The 10,633-nt window shown below is 34.6% G+C and overlaps 1 protein-coding gene across 1 annotated transcript; it reads right to left on the bottom strand.

The window, feature by feature from the left end:
- Positions 1 to 722: 722 nt before the first annotated feature.
- Positions 723 to 10,332, bottom strand: LOC128990785 (lathosterol oxidase-like). The gene is made up of 6 exons (XM_054413366.1): positions 10,159 to 10,332; positions 7,308 to 7,504; positions 6,415 to 6,663; positions 5,332 to 5,515; positions 3,233 to 3,405; positions 723 to 987 (listed from the first exon to the last, which is right to left on the bottom strand). The coding sequence occupies exons 1-6, from the start codon at positions 10,280 to 10,282 to the stop codon at positions 814 to 816; spliced, it is 1,101 nt and encodes a 366-aa protein (XP_054269341.1). The 5' UTR covers positions 10,283 to 10,332; the 3' UTR covers positions 723 to 813.
- Positions 10,333 to 10,633: the final 301 nt, after the last annotated feature.

Below are 10,633 nucleotides of genomic sequence, written 5' to 3'. Positions count from 1 at the left end.
TTCATTATTGTGATATTTTAGACTGATAAATGTAACTTAGTTGATTTGAGCTTTCCATGTGTGATGATTTGTATTTTTATAGAAATGATAAATATAGAGTAATTTTATTTGAATTATTTATTAACAAGTTAATGATTGTTGAAATGGTTTTATTCCGATAGGTGTAGAGAAAGTCTTTCACGAAAGTTATTTATTCCTTATATTATTTATCAACTTAAAGATGTATTACTTATTTATTTTGTATAATGTTAGTTTAAGAAGTAAGCTTTGTTGTACTGTTAGGTAGTTTATTATAGATCAATTTATGCTTTTTAATATTAGCAGTTTTTTTCACTTGCAAAGTTATTTCATTATTCATGTTAATTCGCCTCCCTTTGATAATCTAAATACTGTTTTAATAATGTGTCTGTATAACATTTAGGAATAGAATAGTGTTTTTTAAAATTATCTGTGGTTAGAGTAATAATTTAAAACTCGTGTCTTACCCTGTGAAATATTTGAGATTTGAATAAAGTGTCAGTGTAAAATTTAAATTCTAACTTCTTGACCTTTGTAGTTAACCACATACCTCAACTGAATATTATAAATTATCTGACTTAAATGCACTTACCTTGTGTATTTAAGGATGATTAGGATACTGTACTTTATTACAATATATTATGTTTTTCTCTTCTTTGAAAAGTAGAAAAATAGAAAACACGGGTAAAATGAAAAGAAAAGTATGATGTTTAAACTATGCTGTTAATTGGGACCATTTGAAAAAAAATATGTTTGAATCATTTTCATAAAAGCTTGATTCATTGTCTCTTGCATTTATTCCTTTAATAAAACATTAGTTAATCTTCGATGAGCCTTAATATTTTCCGCTAATCTTTCATTAGCTTCTGTTTCAAGTTCATCTTTTGTTGCATCTGACAGTGATTTTCCGTAACCATAGAATATATTTTCATTGTATATACGATCAGTCTTGCGATATGTTCCATGTATCTGTAAAGAATCATACAATGAAGAAAAAAGTCCTAATCCTTCTTTCTGAAATGGAATTAACCCTTCATGGATCTCTTTGACTTTAAAACACGATCGGTGACACACAGAGTTTTTTCTGGGTGTTGAAACATAGACAAACAATGTTTTTTATACAACAAAAATGCATTTAAATCATGTATAATCAATAAAATGTTTCATGAAATCATTAAAAACTTTGCTTTACATATTTATAAAAATATGTAGCAAACATAAACAGCTACACTATCATTGACACACTAAAATCCACTGTCCGATAGGTGACTTACGGAGCTGCTACTCGACTCTTCCGGCTTCATCTGATCAATAGGGGTTTTGCGGGGGAGGTGTGAGAGCAAAATAATAAAGATGCACGTAAGGTACTGTCACTCCTAAAACTTCCGGCAAGCAATAACATATATTTTTCTATAAAAACAAATGCACCCTATGAGTAAAACTCAGTGGTGTCACCAATGAAAGGTTAAATGTGCCTTGAGGAAGTAAAAAATTCAATCCTATTCTATTAGGTAGCACACTACTAACTAATTTTAGAATAAATAAGAAAGTAGTTGATTTTAGACATCACCAGACTGTGCTGCTATAAAACACAATTTTTTACCTTTTACGAAAAGAGAACTTGTAAACTCAAACTGTGACATCTTTTATGTCCCATCAACTGTAATAGCGTAAAACAAAAAAAAGGAAATATAACTAACTTCAATAGTAACAAATATATAAAAGATTCATTCAACTCTGGTCCTCTTTCAGCCAAAAACACTGTCTTACATACTTTATTTTTGTCAACTTCATTATCCAAAGTTAATGATCCGACTACTATAAAGTATAATCAATTCTTGCGTTTCCTGAAACTATTGATACTATCATGCGAATTACGAACACTCCCATGTATTACTAGGTATCAAAAGTGTTTGCTATGATGACCGGTAATTAAAATAATTTTAGTTCTAGTATATAAAAATGACTACTAAATATAGGATGCGGTAGAATGCACTGAGCAGTTGCACTAGCTTAGTCTGGCTGTGGAGAAGTCATGAAGGTCTCTTTCACACGGCATGGCATCTTTCGGGAAACTCGCGCCTGACAAGCGAGAACCTTTCACACAAAGTTGCTCTCGTCCAGCGCGTATCGAGCAACGCTGCCACAGTAGAGGCTCAGCTGTTGAAAGGATAACCTTGTGGAAGAAGAAGGTGCTGGCAATGTATCTACTATGGAGACGGCGAAAGAGAAGAATAAATAGGTGGTTTGGGGTCCACCCTTTGATTGATATAATTAACATTCTTGTGGTTTCTTTCAAATGCTATTTAAATCATCGTAAAACAGTGAGAAAAGATTTATTTTTACTTTAGAATGTCAATCAAATCCTTTATTTGATGAGTAAATTTGTCGAGCTGCAAAAAAAGCTATTAATCGACAGTCTTCTACTCTGCACAACAACGTTGTGGTTCCTAGTGAAAATAAAACATTTCCCAGTGTTTTCACTAACCTGCGTCCGTGTGATAACACTTTTTATATCGTTTTAAACAACAATAACTAACTAGGAAACTGTGGTTGTGTGGAGTAAAAATCTCCCAACGAAGAGTTCTTTGCGTCACAGTCCCTGACTTGTTGTTTTTTAAATACACATACTTTGCATAACCTCAATGTTGTCCAAACATTATTGATGGTAACTGAAACGGTATGAGTGGCTGATGATAAAAAGACAAAAAATGTCTGCCTTCCTTCTTTTAAAGCCGTTTTGCTGTGCCAAGGCCACACTAAAAAAAAACAGGCTGTAATGCTCGTCAAGCATGATGTCACGATAGAAGACGACAATGACGTAGGTATTTATTTATTTATTTTCCAAGGAAAGATTAAAACAAGTAGGCCTAGTTGATCACAAACGGCAAACATTACGTCATTGCCGTCTTCTATCCTGATGTTCTGCTTGACGAGCATTACGACCTGTTTTTTTGGTGTGGCCTTGGCTGTGCCCTGTATTAAACAAATTAGATTTTTTAATTTTATCGTCAATTAAAAATAGTGTTAAACAATCAAATTCAAGCTGAGCCAATGACTCACATATCAAATCAATTGATACAAAATAACAAGTAGTATAAAGGTTAAAAATGCTTTTAATCATTCATAGGTTAGTAAATATGTATGGGGACTAGTAAATGCATATAGCAATAAATGTAAAAAAAAAGATTGATTTGATTTGATATAATCTTACCAGATCCCAGTAATAGCAGTTGAAGCCATAGTTGACATGAGTGTATTGGTGGTGGTTGTCATGAAATATGGAATCCGGTTTCCAGAATTGCCACTTGGGTGCTTTAATATCAACACCAGAGTGATCCAGAATGGCATTGTAGTAGGTGTAGATACCAACAGCAGTAAATGATGCTGTAAAATAGTTTCATATTATAGTTAGGATACATTCAATGGGATGCATATCTTAGACAACACAAGTCAATTGGTTTTTTGTTAATGTAGGTTATAAATGTATAGGATCCAGACATGCCATAGTGTGTAATTCACTCATCTTTACATCAGAAGGAAGGGTGTTGAATTAATAATGATAAAACCTCATTACTGACTTAGATCAACTCATTCTTTAGTCAGAACCATTCATTAAACTCTTATCAAGGGCTGGATTCTCCTGCAAATTTAGTCTGCTTTGATTCTACTTGTAAGATTTAATAAAGTTAAGCCTTGTTTAGTATTTTTTCCTCTATGTTTGGACATTATTGCCTAGGACTTATTCATTTTTTTAATAAAAAATAACATTCTGATCCGCATTTAATATTAAAATTGCAGCAATATCAATCAATAGTCTTTACTCACTAGGGAGGCAATAAGAAGATAATTTAGAAGGTAAAAGAAAATATCTAGGTACGGTATATGAAACAAAGTTAGTACAGTAGACTCCCTCTTATCTGGACTCCTCGGGACCGAGGCCAGTCTGGATAGCGGGTTTTCCTGTGAAACTGATGTTCCCTGAAAGTACAAAGTATCACAAACAGTAGCATAAATATATATATATTTTTAATTTGGGAGAGCATAGTACATGTATTTATTTATACATGTGATCACTGGTTTAAAATCTTTCCCACAAGAAAAGTCGTTTAAGAAGTACCGCCCAATTCCTGGTGATGTAGTTTAGTTAAACTGATGTGCTGATAAAAGTTTTCTGGTTAAAGAGATGTCGCTTCTTCCGAGTGTAGTCCGGTTAAACCAATGTCCGGTTAATAGGTGTCTGGATCTGAAAAAGAGCGGAGTCTACTGTATTAAGAAAATTAGGATATCAAAAATGTTGAGGGTATACAGTACATGTCCCATCCTCATATCGTTCTCAGTACATATATTTAATATACATCTTATTCGCAGTTCTAAGTCATTGATAAATAGCCAATTTTCAAAATCGTAGGGGAGAGTGGGGATCCTTGAGACAAGGGGCACGTTGAGACAAAGATAAATTTAGGGTAATTTAATGTTGCCGGTTGGAAACACTGAGCTTAAACTGTTGTTTTCTTTCTCCTATAACCCCAGTCTGCATATTGTATCTCTCTGAATGGTTGTGTCTGAGTTAGTGAGTTAAAAGTATTTGTGAACATCAAAAGTAAATACTTGAGTCGTTGGGTAAGTTAATACTGTTAGTTTACTTATAGTTCAAATTTGTTAAGATTTGTATTGTTGAACAGGCCATGTAACAGTGTGGCTGTGTTTTTATTCGCCAATTTCTATTTGTTTTAGTAGTAATGACGGCTTTGTTTACAAATGCAGAGTGGGGAAGGTTGAGACAAAATTAGGCGGGGAAGGTTGAGACAAACAAACTTCGATGTAGAGCAGGTTGACCTAGAAGATTTTGTGCTTGTTAAGTTCTGGACAGAAAAGATGTTTTCTTACAAAAACTGAAAATGGAGACTTCGTTGTAAAATTTTTTAGAAAATCTTCTAAAATGAAAAACTCATTCTTTTTCCCAAATGTTGACGACATTGGCAGTGTAGCAATCAAAGATATAGTTATGATCTTGCCGTCTCCTTCAAATGACAAAGGAAAACCCAAACCAACCATCCCCACCACCTGTCTCAACGTACCCCATACATAGGTGGGGCACATTGAGACATTTAAAAAAATTACAAATTATTATTTTTGTTTGTTATGACTTAGTATAGATCTTTGAAATTCAATGGAAGAGAAAGGTATATACTTAAGCTTAATAATAATACATAATCTAGTCCTTCAAGTCATATTGGAAAAAAAAAAATTATATAAAAAGCTTGTCTCAAGGATCCCCACTCTCCCCTACACTTGTACAGGCTAACATACTCCAGTGGACAGGTAGAAAGTACAGTGGTGATGCCAGCACCATCTGCATAGTGAAGATCTCAAATGGATGAAATGCCGTCACAGACCAACATGTTGGGGCCTTGTATCTGTGGTGGATCTTGTGAAATCTCTTGTATAAGAACGGAGTGTGGTAGATGCGGTGGGCCCAGTAGGTGAAATAATCCTGCAGACAAATATTTGGACTGATATCATTTTAAGAAAACATTGATTTATTAATTTATCTTGTTAAAAGCCGGTTCTAATATCCAACTTGTTTTTATTCTGTACCTACAACAAGGAATATTACCATTTCAATAAGTAATTCCTTAATTAAGGAAATCTTCATTGATAGGCTTCTACGGCCAATTACTATAGATTTTTTGTCTTCAGGCGAGAACCTGTCGCCTCATTTTTAACCAAAATGATGAAAAACTACTATTGACCATTGCTTCAGCCTTTCATATAAAGCGCCATCTTCAGGGTGACTTGACTTGATCATAGTTGGTATAATCTGGATCGGTTTATTGAGTTTTGTTTTAAAAGCAACAGTCTAACGGGTCTAGCTAAAGTCCTGAGCTAGATTAACCCATTTCAAATTTCAACAAGGTGTATGATTTGTTTGGACAGTACCTAACATACCTTAATGTGCGAAGGAAAAGTGAAAACACAGTTGGCTTTCATCTTTCAGACATATTGTCATATTACAGTTCTTTATCAAATATATTATTTGAATTGATTATTAAGATATTTAATTTAAGAACAAGCTATAATGGGTTATTCACAAAGGTACATAATTCATCTCGTTTGTCTGGCATTTACGTTAAATTGAAAATTTTACTTAAAATATGCCAGATCGCTGGACGAGAGCAACTTTGTGTGAAAATCTCTGTTTCTAGTGCAGAGGATTATGGTTACATTGGTCCTCTATAAAAATAATGACAACTTCTATGACAATGCTGAAAAATATTTCAGAAAGTAACTAAAACCCTCCTCTATTTTAAAATGACACAAGATATTAGTCTTATTCTTTGATGAGAAACACTTAAATGTTATTTTTGCTAAAAGAAATGCCAATTTTGATACCTGCAATACAAAACAGACTGGCCACTGCAGGAAGTACCAAATGAGAGGATAAGTATCCAAGCGGTAGTAGATAGTAGAGTAACTTCCATTGCGGATAAGGGTAGCAATAACAGCTGATCCGGTACTTGTGGTTAACAATCCTGCACAACCCCACAGGAACTCTTCCCTCTCCTGCTCCTGGGACAGCCATCTATCTGGCTGACACTTCCACTGCTCTGGCTGATCGTGTTGTGTTCTGTAGTAGTACCACTGTAACGTGGAAGCTCAGTCACACTACAAAACTATGGCTGCAATGTCGTGGGTTCGCATCTTGATGAATGCCACTAAATGTTGTCAGTGCAGTTCTCTTGTACTGCACTGACTCACCCCTTGCTTTACCGGAAACTTTTCATCTGTGACTATTATTACACAATACATTACATCCCTAGTTAAATTATTATGGTACCAGTTTTACAATCAATATGGACATAGTTGAATTAAGACCCCAACAGAGTTCTCTGATGTAAATTTCTGATTTATGTTGAATACCTGATTTTTTTAAACAAGTGATTGACTTAGTGTAAGTTATAACATATGTCACATCAAATACCATATAGTACAGTAACAAAAACTAAGGGAGAAAATTGCATTTTAGACTGTAGCCCACTCTGTGAATGGCTCATTATCTTTTTGAAGAACAAATATAAATGGGTCCGTATTTGGGTCCATCTACTTTGGGGTGACTATTTCAGTATAAAAGTCAATGGTTTCATAAACAGGCCCAAGGTTATGCGAACAATCAAATGCAAGATTTAAAGATGTTGCCAACCTATTGAAAGAAAATAAAAACCTTTAGAAGTAAAGGCCAGATATAATATTAGAGAAAATGAGACAACCATTTCAGTTGTACGAACCTGAAGGAAACCCCCTACGCTGAACCAAATGGCGAAGCCAGCAAGATTACTCGTGACCCAAGCCAAGGGGAGTCCTTGAAGCCGAAAGTATTCTAGTGTCCAACCTTCCCAAGGTAGTTCACTCTTGTCTTTAGCTAGTGCTGGGGCTTGATAGCCATATTGCTTTAGCAGATGAACAAATAGGAGGATCCATTCTCCTGAAATGTGTTTCTGATAGAGCAGTCGATTAACATAATAAAATGTTTGTAAGATATATTTAGATCGAAGGAAAAAGTATTTTCAATAATTTTAAGGGGAAAACCAATTTTATTTTCAAAGTTCAAACAGGTTTCCTACAAAAATTTTTTTTTTCTCAAAAGCTTATTTTACAGAGGATTTGATTAAGTTTTGCTTGAATTATTTCTAATTTGTAACTTAATTTCTCAGTTGATGCATAAATTCACATTTTATCCCATAACAACTACTCAGGCTACTTCTTTGAAAAAAAAAAAAAAAAAAAAAAACTGCTACTCAACTCTTTATAATCTTTTACTCAAGGCGAGAAAAGTATTTATTTATTACAGTAGTAGAGTTTTTGTAGCTTTAAAGTTGAACAAGAACAATACATTCCATCCCCATGTTAAAGCTGTTGCCAGTTTTAGAACACAAATTGTATAATTAAATTGAGCCACAGACATAGTTGGATGATGTAAATTACTCATTTCTGATGGATAAGCCAACCAATTGGATGACTTATTGTAAGCTATAGCATATTTTTTGTCACATTAGGCCACGAGAGACTTTTTGTCGGCCGACTGTTGGCCATCTGTCTGGCTGGAGTCGGGTGGACAATCGAAAAGTCGTCAAGACTGTTTGGTCGTTGACTATGGGTGTGCACACGCCACGACTGTTTAGTCGTCTTTCGAGTGTCAAAAGGATGTATATGACAGAAACCGCTGTCATATGTGCGTTACTGATAAGATTTCGTTCAAGAAAACGTAAGAGAAAATACTGGGTGCATCCAATTTATAGTCCGAGTACCATGAAAGGCCAGATTTACCTCTATACTCGGATTTGAGGAATTATCCGGACAAATTTTTCATGTACTCATGAATGAGTGTTGATAGTTTTGACCAATTGTTAATACCCCGGCTTCCGATTTATGAAGTTTGGTACAAACGTGTAAACCTACATGAATTTTATTCGATCAAGTTCGCGAACCAGCATGATCGGACTATGAGAATGGGGGTTTATAGGGGTTTTATCGGGTAAAAATGGGGTTTTCCCATTTGTTTACGATAAAAACAAAATATTCCGCAATTTCTTTAGAAAACATTTTGCAGAGTCATGATGGGTTAGCCTCTGGATCGAAAATTGCAATATAAAATGGTTTATACATCAAGGATCGTTTGACGCAAAAGGTAACCTAAACCACTTTATTTTGCAGAGCTTAAAAAACATATAATTTAGCATGCTTATTGTTATCACAGGGAAATTCCAAAATATTTAAAGTTAAAATTTCCATGTTATTTTTATGTAGAACAAGTAAACTGCTGTAGTTTGCTTGTTTATGGATGTATTTTGATAAAACTTGGCAAATCTATTTATTTTATACTCAGCTATTAATATGTTACTAAAACACACCCTGAATACCCTCCTTGTAGCAGCAAACCTAGGTACTCGTTAATCCTAATGTTATTGAAATAGAAAAAAAATTAAATCAGGCAAATGGGAATTCATTTAGTCTACAGGTTTGCTGCAGCGAGGGAATTTCTTTTATTATGTCCAAATACTCCTTCAAAGACTTTTTATAAAGAGGAGACTGTGCCTTCACTTCATCGATAAGTTTATCGACTTTCTTGTCCCTCAAAACACTAGCACGGGTGGTTGTCGAAGCCATAATAATAACAATAACACACAAATAATAATACAAATCATAATAACAATAATAATACACATGATAACAACGCACTCAACTGTCAGACAGAGAGACATTTTAGTCGTCAGTGTGCGCGTTCATACTTATCTCCATGCCTTTGTGAATACGAAACGACAGTTGAGTCGGGGAGCAGTCGGCAGGAAAATCGGTCAGCACCAAAATGCCCCGACTGTCTGCGGACAGTCTGCCGACTGTCTTGCTGGGGTCGGCCCGTGTGCGCGTTTAGATTTATCACTATGGGGCCGACTTTTACTCCCGACTACGACTAAATAGCCGGCCGACAAAAAGTCTCTCGTGTGCGGTGGGCCTTAACTGACTCAATAACCAAACACTCAGGGAGAAGATAGAATTTGAGACAGTAGCACATCCTAGTAGTTCATTCAACTATGGCGTTTTTCAATAAAAAATAGACTACATCTGGTAGGATATAGATGGGATATCTACTTGTCTACTTCAGTACCTATCCATAAGTCAATGACAGAATGCAATGTTAATGTGCTGTTTTCCTATAATGTTCCATGATGTGCTCAGTGTAACTACGAGATGAAGTACAATGACAGAGTATAAGAGGGGTTTAGGACATTACTTAAGGGCAGTAGTCTGCAGGAATCTTCAAATTAAACAGTTTATCAAGCACAATAAATTCAATGCCATCTTTTATCTACAATTCCTCATCTAGTAACATCACTTAAGTTGTTTCCTGCTTAAATGAAAAGGACTCATATTTACTCAAGTATTATTAGGAACATTTTTATGACAAGTTGAATGGACAGTGCTATTATTGTGGGGCTAGCTAACAAGGTGTATACCTACCTAATAAAATACAACACAAAATAGTACACAAAATACATAGCTAAAACCAAGTGTTAGCATATTAATCTTGTTGTCTCAGTAAGAAGACTTCACATAAATAATAAGCATACAAGTTTTTACCTTTTATGGTAATTCCAAGAAGGAAAACAGCTAAAGACACTATGCATGGCTTGACAGAAGAAGGTAGTTTTTTCCAGTGCTTCTCAAGAAAGTTGTAATACCATTCCAAACATAACCTCATCATTTCATATTACTATGACTTTTACTGTACATTTTAAACTCACCTTGCAAAAACAAAACTGAATGTAGATTGCATCACACTCTCTAATCGAGTTCTGAACAATTACGGCAGTACAAGTGTTTTAGAGCAAGTTCATTTTTCAATGGTCTAGCAAAAGTTGACTGTTCTTGATTAGAAATGAAAGCTTTAATGTTATCACTGAGTTGTTTGTATTTGATTTATAGAATTATTGTGAAACTTTGCCGAATTTTACCATGAAATATCTCAATGATAATTCTGCTATGAATTATCTCATCTCAAATTTAATACTTGGTAATAATAATACCAAGTAATACCTGGTACGGTATCAAATAT

Source organism: Macrosteles quadrilineatus, unplaced genomic scaffold (genome assembly GCF_028750875.1).
Source record: "Macrosteles quadrilineatus isolate MER2022 unplaced genomic scaffold, UCM_ALF_1.0 Scaffold_3__2_contigs__length_128488019, whole genome shotgun sequence".
NCBI lineage: Eukaryota > Metazoa > Arthropoda > Insecta > Hemiptera > Cicadellidae > Macrosteles > Macrosteles quadrilineatus.
The sequence above is the reverse complement of the archived record's forward strand: the minus strand, read 5'-3'. Positions and strand labels throughout refer to the sequence as shown.

Bases quoted from the DNA above. Each gene is read 5' to 3' on its own strand.
- LOC128990785 (XM_054413366.1), bottom strand. From the start codon at position 10,282: ATGATGAGGTTATGTTTGGAATGGTATTACAACTTTCTTGAGAAGCAC. The intron at 5,516-6,414 runs GTATCAAAATTG...ATTTGTCTGCAG, and splicing joins CAGTCTGTTTTGTATTGCAG to GATTATTTCACCTACTGGGC. The intron at 3,406-5,331 runs GTATGTTAGCCT...ACTATTTTACAG, and splicing joins CTTTCTACCTGTCCACTGGA to CATCATTTACTGCTGTTGGT.